The sequence below is a fragment of the Coregonus lavaretus genome (assembly GCF_964263955.1).
Source record: "Coregonus lavaretus genome assembly, chromosome: 8".
NCBI classification, from domain to species: Eukaryota; Metazoa; Chordata; class Actinopteri; order Salmoniformes; family Salmonidae; genus Coregonus; species Coregonus lavaretus.
The window spans coordinates 33,074,110-33,096,374 of record NC_139995.1 but is presented as its reverse complement, the minus strand read 5'-3'; the positions used below and the strand labels follow the sequence as shown (position 1 = coordinate 33,096,374).

At 45.3% G+C, this 22,265-nt stretch overlaps 1 protein-coding gene across 2 annotated transcripts in view; it reads left to right on the top strand.

Annotated features, from left to right (window-relative positions):
- The window catches only part of LOC311134335 (SLIT-ROBO Rho GTPase-activating protein 3-like), a gene marked incomplete at both ends in the record, with an annotated part of 138,652 nt that overhangs the window by 30,431 nt on the left and 85,956 nt on the right, over positions 1 to 22,265 (top strand). For both annotated transcript variants that reach the window (XM_084167983.1, XM_084167982.1), the window contains one exon: positions 19,733 to 19,928. In XM_084167983.1, coding sequence (XP_084024109.1) covers positions 19,733 to 19,928 — 196 coding nt within the window. The remainder of the gene's footprint in view (positions 1 to 19,732; positions 19,929 to 22,265) is intronic.

Genomic DNA, 22,265 nt, shown 5'->3' with positions numbered 1-22,265 from the left:
TCTGTTTTTCATCCTCTCCTTCTAATCAGGGACTAATTCAGACCTGGGACACCAGGTGAGTGCAATTAACTACCAGGTAGAAATAAAAAAACAGAAGTGTTTCGGCCCTCCAGGACCGGAATTGAAGAACCCTGCTTTACACGGATCAGTCGTCCTGGTCCCTTTGCAGAAAAACAGCCCCAAAGCATGATGTTTCCACCCCCATGCTTCACAGTAGGTATGGTGTTCTTTGGATGCAACTCAGCATTCTTTGTCCTCCAAACACGACGAGTTGAGTTTTACCAAAAAGTTCTATTTTGGTTTCATCTGACCATATGACATTCTCCCAATCCTCTTCTGGATCATCCAAATGCACTCTAGCAAACTTCAGACGGGCCTGGACATGTACTGGCTTAAGCAGGGGGACACGTCTGGCACTGCAGGATTTGAGTCCCTGGCGGCGTAGTGTATTACTGATGGTAGGCTTTGTTACTTTGATCCCAGCTCTCTGCAGGTCATTCACTAGGTCCCCCCGTGTGGTTCTGGGATTTTTGCTCACCGTTCTTGTGATCATTTTGACCCCACGGGGTGAGATCTTGCGTGGAGCCCCAGATCGAGGGAGATTATCAGTGGTCTTGTATGTCTTCCATTTCCTAATAATTGCTCCCACAGTTGATTTCTTCAAACCAAGCTGCTTACCTATTGCAGATTCAGTCTTCTCAGCCTGGTGCAGGTCTACAATTTTGTTTCTGGTGTCCTTTGACAGCTCTTTGGTCTTGGCCAAAGTGGAGTTTGGAGTGTGACTGTTTGAGGTTGTGGACAGGTGTCTTTTATACTGATAACAAGTTCAAACAGGTGCCATTAATACAGGTAACGAGTGGAGGACAGAGGAGCCTCTTAAAGAAGAAGTTACAGGTCTGTGAGAGACAGAAATCTTGCTTGTTTGTAGGTGACCAAATACTTATTTTCCACCATAATTTGCAAATAAATTCATAAAAAATCCTACAATGTGATTTTCTGGAGAAAAAAATTCTCAATTTGTCTGTCATAGTTGACGTGTACCTATGATGAAAATTACAGGCCTCTCTCATCTTTTTAAGTGGGAAACTTGCACAATTGGTGGCTGACTAAATACTTTTTTTTCCCCACTGTAACAGGAGTAGCCTACCCAGCATGATTGAAAAATGAACCTGTGGGAAAGCGGCCTTCTTTCGCTATTCCAGTGCATACAGATGACATGTATTTTTCCCCCTGCCCCTGTTCCTGCCCATTTGATAACGGACCATTCTAAATCAAAACAAATTTTACATATTAGTAAACACAAGATTCAATTGAGAATGGTCTAATTGGTGAAAATGTGATCACTTGAGATAACAGCGTGTGTAGCCTGAGTCAACCAGTCAAGGAACAGAGCGCAAGCTTTTTTTGCGACTTTCTCAAATCATCAGTAGCCTGTAGTCGCACCATGCAGCCCATATATGTTTTGATTTCTAAGACATTCTAAGGTGTGTATCATTCACAACTGCCAAATAAATAATACATCTACTGTATAGGACCTGTTTCAAATGATCACTTTTACCCTCAACATAGCCACTTCATATGCGCACTCGCTCTGGAATGGGGAAATTATATTTTCTATTCAGCTAAGTTCAGTTATATTCTTCGTCTTCTTACTATAAAATCATATATTATAAAAATAATGACACGGGACTTATACGAATATCTTATCTGCTAAATGAACAAGCCTATAGCCTATGGTATGGCACATAGCCAGATAACATACAGTAGGCCAACTCATATTCTGTTCTTCTGATATACATTTTCATCATATCATAATGTTTCTTTAGACCTGCCTAAAATAAATAATGGATTTATTGTGATGGTGCATATTCAATTGATTTATTAGACTGTAGATGTTCGAAAGGCGCGCATCAGTGGCTTGTATGCAGCTGTATGCGTGGAGGCCTGAAGATGCCAAACGTGTTTATCTTAATTAACGGTTAATTACTATGAGACCGGCAGTCTTTTGCATGACAATAACCGGCTGACAACATTTTTTGACCGCCACAGCCCTAGGTGAAACCAACCATGTTTACAGCTGCGTCTTGTGAGAGTGTGGCATGGAGATGATGGGAAATGGCTTCTGCTGTCTGTCTGTCTGTCTGTCTGTCTGTAAGTGGCCTGTGTGAGATGAGATGACCAGGGCTATCAGACTAATGTAGTCTGCTCCACTGCACATTGGCTGCACTAACTGGCTCACACCGTACCTCTCTCCCCACTCCCCAGCCAAGCCACCAGGGCTATCAGGCTAAAGCAGTCTGCTCCACTGCACACTGGTTGCATAGGCTGGCTCACACCGTGCCTTTCTCCTCACTCCCCACTCCCCAGCCAAGCCACCCTGAGGATGCTCTGTAGGACACACACTCCAGGACACACACGTGCACACAGGACACACCAGTTTGTGTGTTGACGTTTCCTCTCATTTGTGCACTGTTCCTCACCCCAACATTTTTCCTCAGATGCTCTGTATGTCAACCCCCCCACTCCATCCTTACCTTTCTCTCTCTCTCTCTCTCTCTCTCTCTCTCTCTCTCTCTCTCTCTCTCTCTCTCTCTCTCTCTCTCTCTCTCTCTCTCTCTCGCTCTCTCTCACCCCACCCCCATCCTTACCCCTCTCCCCCCACCCCTTTCCAGACCTGCTCAGGTCCTTGGTGGTAATGAAGTGACATTAATGCAGCCGCAGGAGGTTAATCAATTCTGTTCCAACTTAATTGCCTGGAGGAGTCGTTATGTAACCTTCCAAAATGGCAGCTGTGCACAAAACTACTGCATTGGCGCTTCAGCAGTGTCCTGGAACGACTTCTAGGAAGCACAGGTTGAGCTTAACGACCGTAGGGTAATGACGTACCCTCTGATGTTTGTGATGTCTTTATTACTGGTTTAAAGATATCCTCATATATTATATTGAGATAGGCAGATTGTACATCCACACTAGAGACTATCAGAAACCAGGATTCTTGCATTTGTGAATGAAAAGATGGGTGGAAAAAGTAGTATGTTATGCTAATTGCGTTAACCCTCTATAAAGCCTTTGTTGAAATTCCTGAACAATATGGTGCTTGTGCTACATTTCCACGCTGCATCTGTGGGCCCTTTTCCTGATTTTCTGTAGGAAACCACAGAGGAAGATAAAAATATCTTAGATTAAGTGAGATTTATGACTTGCGGGAGCTAAAACATGGAGTTGTGGAGCAGGTCCTCACTCTAACCTGGGCCTGGTCTGGTCTGGGCTGACTGTTTATTTTCACTCTCTCTTTCCCCCGGCCTTCTGCTCTCTGGCCGGCTGCAGTCATGCTCAGCACACATTACTACAACGCCCTGCAGCTGCCATTATATGATTTTTTTCTGTGGAGAGGTCAAAGTTCAGGGATCTCCTACATCCTGGTATTGTTCTTGGAGGTCATCCTGCTCTCTGGTGCGACTGACAGACAGAGTCCACTGACTTTATAATTCCTGTCCTGTCCTGGGACTTTGTCCCAGATGGTGTAGTGATCTTATTGAGCAGGTGCCTTGTGGTGGTGGTGGCAGTGGAGGTTTAGGCTAGGCGGTGATAATGATGATGTATCATCCCAAGGTCAGAGTTGAAGTGGTCCATTCTTATTAGGGATCGGCATGAGTAATCGAGTACTTGAACGGATATCAAAATTGATCTTTAACCAGATATCACATTTTATTCAAATACTATAAAACTAGACAACGTTAATGTGCTTTGACTCTAGTGTTCCAGTTGTACATGTGCATTTGCAGGACATAACAAAAAAGAAACCAAGCCAAGCATCACACAGTTCTCCTCCCTAAATGTCCTTTCCCTTTCATGTCTCACTTTTACGTTCTGACCTCTCCCTCTACACATGCGTGCTGAGTGCATCTACAGAAATAAATGCCTATAAAAACGTATCTAACTGATGGCATACACGAGCTACATTCCTTGTCAAATTACGACAGTTTTATCACAAATTCTAAATGGACTGGTTAACAGAAGTATGGAAATATGTGTTCCGACAATGAGATGCAGTTTTGGAATAATTTTTGCTTAGGCTACTTTGCCATTGTCACTAGTTACCACAGCCACAAAGTCAACATTGGCTATACATTAATTTGATAAAGACAGAGCGTATTTTCATCAGTATCACTAAGCCTAGGCCTAACAGATGTCCTGGCCATAATTCATCCACATGCAGTGTTCAATGTAGAATTGTTAATTCATTCCAAAGACATGGCATAATAAACTCAATCAAATGTCTGTATATCGAAAAGAAGAGAGATTTTGGTTTGTAACCCTGAAAAATTTGTCTTTCAACTTGCCAAATTGAGCACCGTTTTAAATGATCACTCTTTAAGAATAACTGTTCTAGACGCGAGATGCAAATTATTTAGCACTAAAATAGGTGTCTTGACAATGCTAAGGGCTCGGGAAATAAGAGCGTCTTGTCTGTTAAATTAACAAAACTAGGCTATGCCATTGCACAGCCATAGGCTTCTTCAAGCAAGCGCCACACTGCTGAGGTTACTACCTTTTTGAAGATTGTGTACCACGATATAACATAACCAGTTGATATTACAGTTTCAATAAATTAATCTGAAATGGCACCTGTTTTTTTATTGACTAAATATATTTGAGGCAATTTATCAATTAGGATTTGTTCTCTGTAATGGTTATGATAAATTAGGCATTGTTGAGCTCTGTTGGCATATAGACAAATGTTTTCCTTGATCTATAGCTTTTTTATTTATTTATTCCAGTACTCGAAAAAAAATTATGCGACTACTTGAACAGTCAAAAAAGGTAAAATGCCCATCCCTACTCCTTATCTCTGCCCTCTGCTCTCACAGGGCTGGTTAATGAGCTAGGACCTCTCTGACTGCAGGTCACACCTGCCTGATAACATTTGTCATACACAGACTACTGCAGTTAATATCATGTGTGAGTTGAACAAAGAAAATGCAAAGTAAGACTTAGGCAACTTTGTCACACAGATTTACGTAGATGCATTAATTAAGCAAGGGATTTCAGAAAACGTTATGCCCTCAAGAGGCAATTCATTTAGCAGCAGTCAAAAGTACATACAGACAAAACACAAAAACAACAACAACAAAAATATTTACAGAATAATTACAAACAAGTCGGCAGGATAAGTGCAAAGTCTTAAAATGTCTGAATTTGGTTGGACCAGCATTTGCATAAAAAAGTGCAAGTGCTTAAAGTGCAAATAAGTCCAACATCTTGTTAATTGACTGTGATTTAGACATTCCTGACAAACTAAAGATATGATTATTGGAGATCTGACATTGGTTAAGATATGGGCATGAGACAGCAGAGCCAAGCTGAGGTGCGCTGGTGGGAGGTAATCTACAATATAAACTGAAGGACATATTTGTGAGAGTGTGATTTGAAGGAGTCAGGCGCAGGAGGGTAAATCAAAGAATACAGAGTTGATTCCGTAGTACACAGTTACGCTGGATAGCGTCAACAGTCCAGTGCGCAAAACAGGCGCACTGGAACAAATACAGGCACACGGGGAAAATATACCCCGGATACAAAGTACAGGTAGCTCCACCGAGCTACACTCATCTCACATGAAACAATCACCCACAAAGACAAGTGGGCAGAGGGAACTCTTATACATGTACCCTCAAAGCTCATCACTAAGCTAACGATCCTGGGACTAAACACCTCCCTCTGCAACTGAATCCTGGACTTCCTGACGGGCCGCCCCCAGGTGGTAAGGGTAGGTAACAACACATCTGCCACGCTGATCTAGGATAACAACCTCTCCCTCAACGCGACAAAGACAAAAGAGATGATTGTGGGTTACAGGAAAAAAAAGAGGACTGAGCACGCCCCCATTCTCATCGACGGGGCTGTAGTGGAACAGGTTGAGAGCTTCAAGTTCTTTGGTGTCCACATCACCACATCATGATCCAAACACACCAAGACAGTCGTGAAGAGGGCACGACAAAGCCTATTCCCCCTCAGGAGACTGAAAAGATTTGGCATGGGTCCTCAGATCCTCAAAATGTTCTACAGCTGCACCATCGAGAGCTTCCTGACTGGTTGCATCACCGCCTGATATGGCAACTGCTCGGCCTCCGACCACAAGGCACTACAGAGGGTAGTGCGTATGGCCCAGTACATCACTGGGGCCAAGCTTCCTGCCATCCAGGACCTCTATACCAGGCGGTGTCAGAGGAAGGCCCTCAAAATTGTCAAAGACTCCAGCCACCCTAGTCATAGACTGTTCTCTCTGCTACCGCATGGCAAGCGGTACCGGAGCGCCAAGTCTAGGTCCAAAAGGCTTCTCAACAGCTTCTACCCCCAAGCCATAAGACTCCTGAACAGCTAATCATGGCTACCCGGACTATTTGCACTGCCCCCCCACCCCCACCCCATATTTTTACGCTGCTGCAACTCTGTTAATTATTTATGCATAGTCACTTTAACTCTACCCACATGTACATATTACCTCAACTACCTCAACTAGCCGGTGCCCCCGCACATTGACTCTGCACCGATACCCCCCTGTATATAGCCTCCCTACTATTATTTTATTTTACTTCTGCTTTTTTTCTCAACACTTTTGTTGTTGTTGTTGTTTTATTTTACTTTTTTATAAAAAAAAAAAATGCATTGTTGGTTAAGGGCTGTAAGTAAGCATTTCACGGTAATGTCTACACCTGTTGTATTCGGCGCATGGGGCAAATAAAATTTGATTTGATTTGATTAATGAGGGGAATATGAACCAGGTGTGTGTAATTGACAAGACAAATGGAATGCTGAGATATGGAGCGACAGTGGCTAGAAGGCCGGTGACGACGAACGCCGAAGCCTGCCCGAACAAGGAGGGGAGGCAGCTTCGGAGGAAGTCGTGACAATGTTTTACATTAGTAAGAGTTTACCGGCATGCAAATTGCACCTCAGTACAGTCTTTCATACATACATTCAGAGAAGCATTCATTCTGTACTAGGGTTGGGCGGTATCCAGATTTTCATACTGTCATGCCGTTTCTGTACCATACATACCAGGGTATACGGTATTACCGGAAGTGCACAAATTAAATATATATATTTTTTTATTATTTTTGATGCACAAAACAATTTAGGCAACAGGGATCTTGGTCCATCCAGGAGGGGATTGAATGTCTCTGCTGTAACCAAAAAGCTTGATCTTGACATCTAGCCACTTAGCTAGCAAGTTAGTCAACCAAATGCATAGCTGGAGCCCTGAGCTGGATATAATTTATTTGACACATCTTAGATTTCTTATAGTTATACTGAACTTATAGTTATAAGCAGCGGTGTAGCCCCCAACCCCCCCCCCAATAAATAAATAAATAAAAAACAATATTATTTTTAACAGTATTGAAAATCATACCGTCGTTATTTCAAAATACCCCGGTATACGGTATAAATGGTATATCGCCCAAGCCAGTACTGTACTGTACGGAGTGCATTCTCTATTGCAGACATATTCACTGTACACACAAGTTACATCCACACAGCCCTACAGTTTCATCAATACAGAGAAAGCTGTTCAGGGATAAACAAGTGCTTGTGGATTGATGCCTCTCCACAAAGGCCCATCTGTCTGCATGCTTAACTGCATAATGAATGAAGCCTGTGACGCCAATAACTTTCAGGGAGAGACAGTAATACTGCCTCATCACTTTGGCTTGCCAGAAAAGTCACATTCTTTTTAAAGTGCGGTAGTGATTGGATTGGTACAATCATTTGATATCGATTTATGCTGCGGAGAAGCACGATAGTGTCACGCCCTGACTCAGGGGACTCTTATATGTTGAGTCAGGGTGTGAATATTCTATGTTGTGTATATCTATGTGTATTATCTAGTATGTGTAGATATCTGTTGGCCGGTGTGGTTCCCAATCAGAGGCAGCTGTCGTTCGTTGTCTCTGATTGGGGATCATACTTAGGCAGCCTATTGGCACTAGTTAGTTGTGGGATCTTGTTCCGTGAGTAGGCTTGTTTTGTGTGTAGCCTTAGGACTTCATGTTTCGTTGGTTTGTTGTTTTGTCGTGTGTTTATCAGTTAAATAAACATGTACGCATTTCACGCTGCGCCTTGGTCTGACCCGTCCTTAAACGATCGTGACAGAAGATCCCACCAAACACGGACCAAGCAGCGTGCCCAGGAGGACCGAACACCCTGGACACAGGTGGGGAAGATTTGGTCTTGGGAGGAGATATTTGCGGGAAAAGGACCCTGGGCGAAGAAGGAAGCCCAGGCAGGAGAGGAGCAATGGCAACACAGAAGCCGGCCGAGGAGGAAGCCCGAGAAGCAGCCTCAAGATAATTTTTGGGGGTGGCTAAAGGGGTGGTCGGGGAGCGAGAGAGAGGAGCCCCAACCACTGCACCCGGTGGGTTTCCAGATTGATTCCCTACGACCATGGGAAGAAGAGTGGGAACAGTATTATACTGAGGAGTCGGAAGATGACGACGACGACGATGAGTTTCTGTTCCCTAACTCGTGGGGGCTCCCGGAGGAGTCCTCACTGGAGGAGGAGTGCCGAGAAAGAGAGAAGGATTGGATCTGCAGGGTAAGAGAGGAGGCCACCATATTACGGGGGCTGATAGATAGAATAGAGCGAGAGAGATCCATTCAAGAGGAGGCACTGCAGGAGGCTCGTAGGGAAAATGAGGAAGTAGAGGCACAGAGAGAGGAGCTGGTTAGGCAGCAGAAGGAGCGGGGGTTAATAAAGGAACCCAGGTATGCGGCGATACGCACTCTGTCACCAGTGCACCTTCCCAGTCCGGCCCGGCCCGTTCCTGCTCCTCGCACCAAGCCAGTGGTGCATGTCGCCAGTCCGGCCCAGCCTGTTCCTGCTCCTCGCACCAAGCCAGTGGTGCGTGTCACCAGTCTGGCCCGGCCCGTTCCTTCTCCTCGCACCAAGCCAGTGGTGCGTGTTCCCAGTCCGGCCCGGCCTGTTCCTACTCCTCGCACCAAGCCAGTGGTGCGTGTCGCCAGTCCGGCCCGGCCCGTTCCTGCTCCTCGCACCAAGCCAGTGGTGCGTGTTCCCAGTCCGGCCCGGCCTGTTCCTGCTCCTCGCACCAAGCCAGTGGTGTGTGTCGCCAGCCGGCCCGGCCCGTTCCTGCTCCTCGCACCAAGCCAGTGGTGCGTGTTCCCAGTCCGGCCTGGCCTGTTCCTGCTCCTCGCACCAAGCCAGTGGTGCGTGTCGCCAGTCCGGCCCGGCCCGTTCCTGCTCCTCGCACCAAGCCAGTGGTGCGTGTCGCCAGTCCGGCACGGCACAGCAGTCCGCTCCACCGGTGCCTGATCCAGCTCCGGTCAGCTGCTCCACTCCAGAGCCAGAGCAATCCGCTCCACCGGGGTCCAGTCCAGCGCCGGTCAGCTGCTCCACTCCGGAGCCAGAGCAATCCGCTCCACCGGGGTCCAGTCCAGCTCCGGTCAGCTGCTCCAGTCTGGAGCCTGACTGGTCCGCTCCACCGGCGCCCGGTCCAGCTCCGGTCAGCGGTTCCAGTCCAGACCCAGACGTCAGCTCCTCTCCAGGTTCGGGGTCTCCCACACCAGGGTTCAGACAGGGCTTGGAGTATCGTGGGAGGAAGGAGAGGGGAAGCAGCGCGCTGAGGTCCAGACCAGACCAGGGGTGCAATAGGGAGGCGGAGAGTATGTGGTCGTCACGCCCGGAGCCGGATCCCCCTCCGAGGCGGAATGCCCACCCGGCCCCTACCCTGTTATGTAAAGATTGTGCGGTCGGAGTCCGCACCTTTGGGGGGGGGGGTACTGTCACGCCCTGACTCAGGGGACTCTTATATGTTGAGTCAGGGTGTGAATATTATATGTTGTGTATATCTATGTGTATGATCTAGTATGTGTAGATCTATGTTGGCCGGTGTGGTTCCCAATCAGAGGCAGCTGTCGCTCGTTGTTTCTGATTGGAGATCATACTTAGGCAGCCTATTGGCACTCGTTAGTTGTGGGATCTTGTTCCGTGAGTAGGCTTGTTTTGTGTGTAGCCGTAGGACGTCACGTTTCGTTGGTTTGTTGTTTTGTCGTGTGTTTATCAGTTAAATAAACATGTACGCATTTCACGCTGCGCCTTGGTCTGACCCCTCCTTAAACGATCGTGACAGATAGTTGATGATCAACTCAAAGATTGCAGCAAATGCGCAGAGCTAAAAATAAGATGGCATTTTTGACACTGTTTGCAAAATACATTTACTAGAGTACTGATTGCTGAACTTGAATGTAATGTATAATGTGGCCTGCATCTGCCACGGATGATCTTACTGTTAGGTATCTGTGCTGAATTTGAATTTTTGTTCTGGTATCAAACTCAGACAGTGTATGGTAGTTAACTCCCAAATTAAGTGTTGTAAATAGACAAAAGGGCTGCTCTGTTGTAGGAGCAATATTGTTCAGTAAGTAGCTTCCCTCCCTCATATGTAATTGTGGTAGAATTGCCTCATCAGGCTATTTCTGTCTCAGCCCTATCTCCACATGGAAACACGTGTAGAGAAGAAATGCTGCACACTTGTCGTATGTAATTGCTGCATTGCCTAATCAAACAACAGTGTCAAAGCCAATAAAATTGTACCCTTCAATTAAAGGTTGTTCTTATGGCCTACATCTAATTAGAAGTGCTCTTGTTCATTTTGTGGACATTAATTACCTCCATCTCCCCTTGAATTACCACCATCTTCCCTCCCCCTATCCCCAAGACTGGGAGTAGTCCATGCTTATTATCCATACAAATGCATGAACAAGTGAACCAAAAACACTGTTTGAAATTCTCATTTTAATTTCAAATAGGGTGCTCACAGCCTCAAACAAGCTCCTTTTTTCAAATAACTTGATTGCTATGCTCTCAAAGTATTGGGCCATAGCCAATAATCAAGCAGTTTACATTTGATGTCATGGATTCCTTTTAATTCCATAAACCATTGATGTTTACACATAATCCAGAATGTTTATTTTTGATTCTGTTAAATGGTCCATTTTGAAAATGTTTCTTTGAACTGATGTAATGCTGGCTACAAGACTTGTTTTGGTACTGTTCAAAAGGGCAAAGCATTGTCTGTAACTGCAGGCCTAAATTCACAGCATTCCCCCTCTTCACAGATTGAAAAGAACCACCGAGGGTACAGACACTTCAAATAAACCACAGAGGAGGCGCAAAACGAGGAATCGGGAATAATTCTGCAATTGCTCATGGTTTCTAAGAGGCGAGAACACACTTCTGGCACGCGTGACCTATTTTTTCAAAATCGTCTGTCAAATCCACCGCTGCAGCTGCTGGTTCACAGTCCCCCGTTTTTTATGAGAGTGTTTTAAAAAGTCCTCCCTGCCATTCATGCGAATCGGTGTCAGATTTTTCTGGGGCGTTTTTCCTGGCTCTGCTTGTTTTGTCACTGGAGCCTACGTGCTGAGAGGGAAAACGAGAGAAAATAATAGAAAGAAAGGAGTCTGTCATTTGGTCGGGGAAAGGCTCACAGTACCTGGAAGTATGGATTGGAATGTGTGTGTTGTAGTAGTAGTAGCCAGGCATCTCCAGGGATGGTACTGGTTTAAGGAGACCTCTATGAAGGCCCTTGCAGGCTGAAGCCACAGAAGCTAGGAGGGTGAGGGAGGGAGGCACCTGGGTAAAGAGAAGGGCTGGGACAATGGTTAACCACAGATTGTAGCATGCCGCTCGGGCCTGGGGCCAGGCAGCACAACATCACAGGGACAGATGATAAACACAAATGGCTAGCTTCCCTTCGCTAAGTCACAGACTATATATCCACTGGTAGGGCTTGGCTGACCAAATTACACCCTCCGCAGCTTGGAAACATGTTTTTTGCTGTGGTGGTGCTGTGCAGTTACCAGTACATTTGCCGTTCAAAGTGTCACCCCCATGGCATGTGATATGTCTAATGTCCTATGACAAAGCTATTTCCCAGGGACCTCCTAGTTTTGATCTTTCCTGGAGTACATGAAGCCACAATGATAGGCTTTTCTGTTGACCTCAGACAAATCCAAGACTCAAACTATTCTCTAAGCCTCAGCAAAGAATAACCTACTCACATTCTTTCTCCAAGCAGTGCTCTGAAGCCTGCAGCAGTGAAAGAGCTTCACCTTGTATTACAGAACACAAACAAAGGATGAAGGCATCTGAACCTTTCTGTGCACCAGGTAAATGGACGGTGCCAATCCTATTTAACATCTAGCTGCTCTGCCCCCGTCATCCCATATCACTGTTCTTTAAGCTTACAGTCACTCTTTGCCCAAGAACCCCCCCCCCCCCCCCCAAAAAAAAATAAAAAAAAAAAAAATAAATAAAGAGCCTTTAATACATACTGTATTACACATGAAAAAGCTTTGATTCCGCAGGTCAAGGCTTTCCCTTTCTGTTGGCTAGTGATACCACCTTTCAATCCAGTAGCTAGTCAGTATTATTTTGCTTTCAAATAATATTTCCCTTTTATTGCATTTGTTTACAGGAGCTCATTTATGCAGATCAGAAAGAGGAATCTCAGGTTTGCTGGTTTGTTCTGTAAAATAGGCCAGTCTTTGTTCTTTAGTCGAGGCAGAGTTGGATCTCAATGACAACACTACAAAGCCGATGAAGACTCAGGTTTCTCTCCTGGGTACCCACCAGCATCAAGTATCTGCAGTGAGACTGCCAGTGTCAGGTTCCCCTCATAGATGCTGGTTGCTTCTGATACAGGATTTAGTCCAAGCGAGGGTTTGATGCACCTACTCATTGACAGCAGTTGATTATAGGTCCACTGCTGTACGAATTCCTGAAGCCAGTTCTCACACAACTCATCTTAGTTCAGCTCAGCTCTGGAGCCGTTACACTACATTACATTCAGCAGGCGGTCGTGTCTCATCTTCCTAAAGAGATGTTCAATAGCCCAGGGTGGAAACAGGGTAAACACAGTCTGTTTGAAAACAGAAAAGACTACTACACTACAACTCAGGGACCAACAACATTAAGCTTCCAACTCTTTCAGACATGATGTGTGGTGCTGATTGATAGCTTTGCCTGAGGGTTGTTAGAGAGGGAAACACTTGTGTGAGCTGCTTGGAAATATGCTTGGAAATATGTGACCAGACATTTCATGGTTGTTAGGTGTGCAAGGTGAAAACTGTTACTTTTTAAGCCAACTTTTTGTATTTTATTAGGATCCCCATGAGGTGTTGCATGTGAGAATGTGATTTGAAGGAGTCAGGCGCAGGAGGGTAAATCACAGAATACAGAGTTTATTCCGTAGGACACAGTTACGCTGGATAGCGTCAACAAAATACAGGCACACGGGGAACAATATCCCCGGAAATACAACGTACGGGTAGCTCAACCGAGCTACACTCAACTCACAAATAACAATCACCCACAAGGACAAGGGGGCAGAGGGAACACTTATACATGTACTTATGAGGGGATATTAACCAGGTGTGTGTAATTGACAAGACAAGACAAATGGAATGATGAGATATGGAGCGGCAGTGGCTAGTAGGCCGGTGACAACGAACGCCGAAGCCTGCCCGAACAAGGAGGGGAGGCAGCCTCGGAGGAAGTCGCAGCAGCTACTCTTCCTGGGGTCCACACAAAACATGAAACATGACATAATACAGAACATTAATAGACAGAACAGCTCAAGGACCGAACTACATACATTTAAAAACGGCACACATAGCCTACATATCAATACATAAACACAAAATATCTAGGTCAAATAGGGGAAAGGCGTTGTGCCGTGAGGTGTTGCTTTATCTGTTTTTTGAATCCAGGTTTGCGGTTCATTGAGCAATATGAGATGGAAGGGAGTTCCATGCAGTAATGTCTCTATATAATACTGTACACTTTCTTTAATTTATTCTGGATTTGGGGACTTTGAAAAGATCCCTGTTGGCCTGTCTGGTGGGGTAAGTGTGTGTGTCAGAACTGTGTGTAAGTTGACTATGCAAACAATTTGGAATTTTCAACACATTAATGTTTCTTATAACATTATCCCCGGGACCACCCATACGTAAAAATGTATGCACACATGACTGTAAGTCGCTTTGGATAAAAGCGTCTGCTAAATGGCATATTATTATTATACAAAGAAGAAGTGATACAGTCAATCTCAACTCTTAGCCAAGAGAAACTGGCATGCATAGTATTTACAGTGCATTCGGAAAGTATTCAGACCCCTTGACTTTTTCCACATTTTGTTACACTATCAGTCAAAAGTTTGGACACACCTACTCATTCAAGGGTTTTTCTTTATTTTTACTATTTTTTACATTGTAGAATAATAGTGAAGGCATCAAAACTATGAAATAGCACATATGGAATCATGTAGTAAACAAAAAAGTGTTAAACAAATCAAAATATATTTTATATTTCAGATTCTTCAAATAGCCACCATTTGCCTTGATGACAGCTTTGCACACTTCCAAGACAGGATTGTGTTGAGCAATGAAGGTCCCCAAGAACCTAGTGGCCTTCATCATTCTTAAATGGAAGAAGTTTGGAACCACCAAGACTTTTCCTAGAGCTGGCTGCCCGGCCAAACTGAGCAATCGGGGGAGAAGGGCCTTGGTAAGGGAGGTGACCAAGAACCCGATTGTCACACTGACAGAGCTCCAGAGTTCCTCTGTGAAGATGGGAGAACCTTCCAGAAGGACAACCATCTCTGCAGCACTCCACTAATCAGGTCTTTATGGTAGAGTGGCCAGACGGAAGCCACTCCTCAGTAAAAGTCACATGACAGCCCGCTTGGAGTTTGCCAAAAGTACCTAAAGGTCTCTCAGACCATGAGAAACAAGATTCTCTGGTCTGATGAAACCAAGATTGAACTCTGGAGGGTACCAGGCACCACTCATCACCTGGCCAATACCAACCTTACAGTGAAACATGGTGGTGGCAGCATCATGCTGTGGGGATGTTTTTCAGCGGCAGGGACTGGGAGACTAGTCAGGATCGAGGGAAAGAAGAACGAAGGAAAGTACAGAGAGATACTTGATGAAAACCTGCTCCAAAGCACTCAGGACCTCAGACTGGGGCGGAAACCAAGACAACGCAGGAGTGGCTTCGGGACAAGTCTCTGAATGTCCTTGAGTGGCCCAGCCAGAGCCCGGACTTCAACCCGATCGAACATCTCTGGAGAGACCTGAAAATAGCTGTGCAGCGACGCTCCCTATCCAACCTGACAGAGCTTGAGAGGATCTGCAGAGAAGAATGGGAGAAACTCCCCAAATACAGGTGTGCCCAGCTTGTAGCGTCATACCTAAGAAGACTTGAGGCTGTAATCCCTGCAAAAGGAGCTTCAAGCAAGTACTGAGTAAAGTGTCTGAATACTTATGTAAATGTGATATTTGAGTTTTTCATTTTTAATACATTTGCAAAAATATCTAAACAGTTTTTGCTTTGTCATAGATGGGGTAATTGTGTGTAGATTGATGAGAAAACCCCCAGATTCAATCCATTTTAGAATAAGTCTGTAAAGTAACAAAATATGGAAAAGGTCAAGGCGTCTGAATACTTTCCGAATGCACTGTATAAGCATGCTGAAAGTCTGTTGTCAATTTGTTTACAGCGAAATAGCATTGTAGTTGTGACCCTACCACCTGGATTCGGTCCTACGTAGCAACATTTGAAATTGTGTTTTTTGGATAGAAGTAGAGATTCAGAGCTAGAAAATTGTATATCATAGACTGCAGTTGAGGAACAATGGGAAAGTAATTCTGCTTTCAAAGTTGATAAACTTGTAACCCCACTTTTTAGAAAATGCCCTTGAATGTTTTGGTACACCTACTGGAGAGCTCTTCTTTGTCTACACCCATTCAGAATCGTTCACACCCTCTTAAGCCTCACCCATCTCTTTAAGGAGTCACATGTGGGGCCATGTGCTAAACAGAGTAATGTAGTGTAGTAAATAATCAAAGATTTCAAGACTAAAAGTGGTAAAAGTAGTAGTAAAAATATACTTTATCTAGTCCTTGGCCTATATCCTAATCTGACTTTGGTGCAGATCATGTTGTTCTTCACATTACCGTCTCTGGTAAACACACACTATATCAAATAAAATCGAAGTTAATTTGTCACATGCACAGGATACAGAAGGTGTAAATGGTACAGTTAAATGGTTACTTGCATATTTGCATAGTAGCAATGTCAAAAATAGACTACATGACCAAAGGTATGTGGACACCTGTTCGTCAAACATCTCATTCCAAAATCATGGGCATTAATATGGAGTTGGTCCCCCCTTTGCTGCTATAACAGCCTCCACTCTTCTGGGAAGGCTTTCCACTAGATGTTGGAACATTGCTGCGGGGACTTGCTTCCATTCAGTCACAAGAGCATTAGTGAGGTCAGGCAATGCTGTTGGGCAATTAGGCCTGGCTAGCAGTCGGTGTTCCAATTCATCCCAAAGGTGTTCGATGGGGTTGCGGTCAGGGCTCTGTGCAGGCCAGTCAAGTTCTTCCACACCGATCATGACAAACCATTTCTGTATGGCCCTCGCTTTGTACACAGGGGCATTTTCATGCTGAAACAGGAAAGGGCCTTCCCCAAACTTGGAAGCACAGAATTGTCTAGAATATCATTGTATGCTGCAGCATTAAGATTTCCCTTCAATGGAACTAAGGGGTCTAGCCCGAACCATGAAAAATAGCTCCAGACCATTATTCCTCCTCCACCAAACTTTACAGTTTGCACTATGCATTGTGACACGTATCCTTCTCCTGGCATACTCAAATCAAGAATAGTCCTTCGGACTGCCAGATTGTGAAGTGTGATTCATCACATAGAGCGCGTTTCCACTGCTCCAGAGTCCAATGACGGCGAGCTTTACACCACTCCAGCCGACGCTTGGCATTGCACATGGTGATCTTAGGCTTGTGTGCGGCTGCTCAGCCATGGAAACCCATTTCATGAAGCTCCCTACGAACAGTTATTGTGCTGACATTGCTTCCAGAGGCAGTTTGGAACTCAGTAGTGAGTGTTGCAACCTAGGACAGAAGGTTTTGACGCGCTATGCGCTTCAGCACTCGGCGATCCCGTTCTGTGAGCTTGTGTGGCCTACCACTTCGAGTCTGAGCCGATGTTGCTCCTAGACATTTCAACTTCACAATAACAGCACTTACAGATGACCGGGGCAGCTCTAGCAGGGCAGAAATTTGACGAACTGACTTGTTGGAAAGGTGGCATCCTATGATGGTGCTACGTTGAATGTCACTGAGCTCTTCAGTAAGGCCATTCTAATGCCAATGTTTGTCTATGGAGATTGCATGGCTGTGTGCTTGATTTTATACACCTGTCAGCAACGGGTGTGGCTGAAATAGCCGAATCCACTAATTTGAAGGGGTGTCCACATACTTTTGTATGTGGACACCCCCAGGTGTTAAGGGTAGGCAACAACACATCTGCCATGCTGGTCCCCTCCTGTATTCCCTGTTCACCCATGACTGTGTGGCCAAGCACGACTCCAACATCATCATTAAGTTTGCTGACGACACAACAGTGGTAGGCATGATCACCAACAACGATGAGACAGCCTATAGGGAGGAGGTCAGAGACAACAACCTCTCCCTCAATCTGAGGAGCTGATCGTGGACTACAGGAAAAGGAGGGGCAAACACGCCCCCATTCACATGTGGAACGGGTCGAGAGTTTCAAGTTCATGGGTGTCCACATCACCAACAAACTTTCATGGTCCAAACACACCAAGACAGTCGTGAAGAGGGCACGACAACACCTTTTCCCCCTCAGGAGTCTGAAAAGATTTGTCATGGGTCCCCAGATCCTCAAAAAAGTTATACAGCTGCACCATCGAGAGCATCCTGACCGGTTGCATCACCGCCTTGTATGGCAACTGCTCGGCATCCGACCGAAAGGCACTACAGATGGTAGTGCGTACGGCCCAGTACATCACTGGGGCCAAGCTTCCTGCCATCCAGGACCTATCTAATAGGCGGTGTCAGAGGAAGGCCCAAAAAATTGTCAAAGACTCCAGTCACCCAAGTCATAGACTGTTCTCTCTGCTACCACACGGCAAGCAGTACCGGAGCGCCAAGTCTAGGTCCAAAAGGCTCCTTAATAGCTTCTACCCCCAAGCCATAAGACTGCTGAACAGTTAATGAAATGGCCACCCAAACTATTTACATTGACACCCCCCCCCCCACTTTCACTTTGCCCCTACTGACATGTACAAGTTACCTCGACTAACCTGTACCCCCGCACATTGACTCGGTACTGGTACCCCCTGTATATAGCCTCGTTATTGTTATTTTATTGTGTTACTTTTTATTTTATTTTTTACTTGAGTTTATTTAGTAAATATTTTTTTAACTCTTTTTCTTGAACTGCATTGTTGGTTAAGGGCTTGCAAGTAAGCATTTCACTGTAAGGTCTACACCTGTTGTATTCGGCACGTGTCATGTTTTGTTTGTAGTTACAGCTTGTTTAGCCCACATTGTGTAAAGTCACTCCATTTCACACTGACCGTAGTAGTAGTCAATCACAACTCTTTCCCACTGATCTTTGTCTGTAGCGCCTGCTAAATTCAGGGCAGCAATGTTGTTGAGAGCAGTCCATGGCTAACGTTATATCTTTCAAAAAAGCCGCAGTAGAAAGGATTATCTTCACATACTGAGCAGCTCACGTTATAGACAGAAGTATGCTACATGGCAGACCAATCCGAACTCATCTCTCAGCATGTCCAGCCCATCCATTATCTCAGCCAATCACGGCAAACGGGAAGCTTCCTTTCCTTTTCCGTGGCCAAACCAACTAGGCTCGTAATTTAACAATTGTATTCGTATTTACAGATGGCATACACATTTGTTATTAAGGCACATGAAAGTTTACATGTTCCAGAAAGCATTTCTGCCCAAAACGCATTTTGATAAGAAATCATTAAAAAAAAAAAAAAAAAAAAAAAAAAAATCCTCTCCTTTGAAGTAATGACGTGCGGCATACGCCTAGCTTCTTGAAACGGGTCACATTTGGTCCCAAAAAAAATGCAACAGTTTGCTAAGAGCTGGCTGGCAACAAGCTGATCGGTCCGCTGTTAGAACCAGTAAAGGCCGCTTTACCACCCTTGGGTAGCGGAATGACTTTGCCTTCCCTCCAGGCCTGAGGGCAAACTCCTTCCTCTAGACTCAGATTAAAGATATGAAAGATAGGAGTGGCCATAGAGTCAGCTACCATCCTCAGTAGCTTTCCATCTAAGTTATCAATGCCAGGAGGTTTGTCTTTATTGATCGATAAAAATAATTTCTCCACTTCTCCCACACTAACTTTACAAAATGTTAACTTACAATGTTATTGGCAGCAATTTGAGGGAAAACATTCCCGGTTTAAAAAATAAGAAACTGTGTGAGTGTTAATGAGATTTTACTGCCCTCCGTAACCTATTTCACAGTTGGAAAATAATCCTTGGCACAAATATCATAACAGAATTATTATAAACCCATAATAAGATAAAGTGAAATGTCTCTTTTGCACTTTTTTAAATCCTTTTTGAATAAATCCACAGAATGATTTGGGGTGGTGTAAAATAGCAAATACATTAACTATTTTCAGATAGATGGTTTCAGAGACATTTGGGGGAGCACGTGACAACAAAGATAGCAAACATAGCGAAGGAAGGGTTGATTGAATCCCTCCCCATACCTTGATCTGTTGGAGACGATGACCCTGATTGACTCTTGCCAACTTCCTGTTTTGTGTTTTGATATACAGAGATCCGTAACCAGCTGGTGGAGCAGTTCAAATGCCTGGAGCAGCAGTCCGAGTCTCGTATCCAGCTGCTGCAGGACCTGCAGGACTTCTTCCGCCGCAAGGCTGAGATCCAGCTGGAGTACTCCCGCAGCCTGGAGAAACTGGCAGAGCGATTCTCCAACAAGATCCGCAGCTCCAGAGAACACCACCAGTTCAAGTGAGTTCCCCTCCCTGCAGAGATGAGACCACGACATGGCTAGAGACTACCTAGCTTCAAACTGAGACAAACATTTAAACTGTATCTGAGGCAGCAAGGGAGAGAGTGTGTGAGTGTGTGTGCGTGTGTGTGTGTGTGCGTGTGAGCATGTGTTTGTGGGTCTACTTGCCTTGCACACGTGTCTACTCTATGTTTGTGTGTGTGCTTGGGTGTGCAGATTTGTTTTTGTATTGTCTGAGAGCGTGTGAACTTGTTGAGTACACATGAAGTTACGTTGAACAACAATATAAATGCAACATGCAACAATTTCAAAGATCTTTACTGAGTTGCAGTTCATATAAGGAAATCAGTCAATTGAAATAAATAAATGAGGCCCTAACCTATGGATTTCACATGACTGGGAATACAGATAATGCATCTATTGGTCACAGATACCTTTAAAAAGTAGGAGCGTGGATCAGAAAACCAGTCAGTATCTGATATGACCACCATTTGCCTCATGCAGCGCGACACATCTCCTTCGCATAGAGTTGATCAGGCTGTTGATTGTGGCTTGTGGAATGTTGTCCCACTCCTCTTCAATGGCTGTGCAAAGTTGCTGGATATTGGCGGGAACTGGAACATGCTGTCGTAAACGTCGATCCAGAGCATCCCAAACATGCTCAATGGGTGACATGCACAGGAGGTTGGTGGCACCTTAATTGGGGAGGACGGGCTCGTGTTAATGGCTGGAGCGGAATAGGGGAATGATATCAAATACATCAAACACATGGTTTGATGCCATTCCATTTACTCCGTTACAGCCATTATTATGAGCCTTCTTCCCCTCAGCAGCCTCCACTGGTGACATGTCTGGTGAGTGTGCAGGCCATGGAAGAACTGGGACATTTTCAGATTCCAGGAATTGTGTACAGATCCTTGCAACATGGGGCCGTGCAATATCATGCTGAAACATCAGGTGATGGTGGCGGATGAATGGCACAACAATTGGCCTCAGGATCTCGTCAGAGTATCTGTGCATTAAAATAGCCATCGATAAAATGCGATAAAGTGTTCATTTTCCTTAGCTTATGCCTGCCCATACCATAATTCCACCGCCGCCATGGGGCACTCTGTTCACAACGTTGACATCAGCAAACTGCTCACCCACATGACGCCATATACACTGTCTGCCATCTGCCCGGTACAGTTGAAACTGGGATTCATCTGTGAAGAGCACACTTCTCCAGCGTGCCAGTGGCCATCGAAGGTGAGCATTTTCCCACTGAAGTCGGTTATGACGCCGAAATGCAGTCAGGTCAAGACCCTGGTGAGAACGACGAACACGTAGATGAGCTTCCATGAGACGGTTTCTGACAGTTTGTGCAGAAATTCCACAGTTTCATCAGCTTTCTGCCGGAATCACTGGACCCTAGCGCCGGATCATCGCAACCAGCTAGCTAGCTGCAACCTGTTGTTGGCTGATTACCATTGCCCTATAGCAAGCACCAGTTAGCCTTGAGCTAGCCTCAGGCCCATCTCCCGGCTATCTACCTCTCTGTCAACCGGACGGGACCTCCTAGTGTTGACACTGAGCCCCGCCGATCCAACACGACTGGTCTGCCGACGAAATATTCTGATGTGGTTTCAACAGGCTTCCCGTTGCGACGACCACGAAGATCCATCTGCCAGCCCCGGCCCGCTAGCACACGCAAACTACAACTGTGCTCCCTGCTAGCTGTGCTGAAGCACCAATTTGAACTGCTCTCGGACTCACATATTGCTGTTCACTGGACCTTATGATCACTCAGCTGCACAGCTGATGCCTGCTGGACTGTTCCTTTACACGGTACCCTGTCCTGTTTATTCTGTTTAGCCTTAGTCCAAACGTTATCGCTATTTCCAGTTGTTGTCTTAGCTCTCTCTAATAACACCTGTGACTGCTTTATGCCTCTCTCCCATGTCAATTATGCCTTGCCTATTGCTGTTTGGGTTAGTTCTTATTATACAATTTCACTGTAGAACCCCTAGTCCCTCTCAAACTGCCTCAAATAGTTCCTTTGTTCCACCCCCCATACACGCCGAGACCGGCTCAATCGGCTCAATCGGTGCCTCCAGTGACGCTATCTCTTTCATTGTTACCCAACGCTTAGGGTTACCTGAACTGTACTCATATCCTTCCATATCCTTTTCTGTACATAATGCCCTGAATCTTTCCTACAACGCCCGGAGAACTGCCCCCTTTATTCTATGTACCCAACGCACTAGAAGACCAGTTCTTAAAGCCTTTAGTCGTATCCTTATTCTAGTCCTCCTCTGTTCCTCTGGTGATGTAGAAGCTAACCCAGGCCCTGCAGC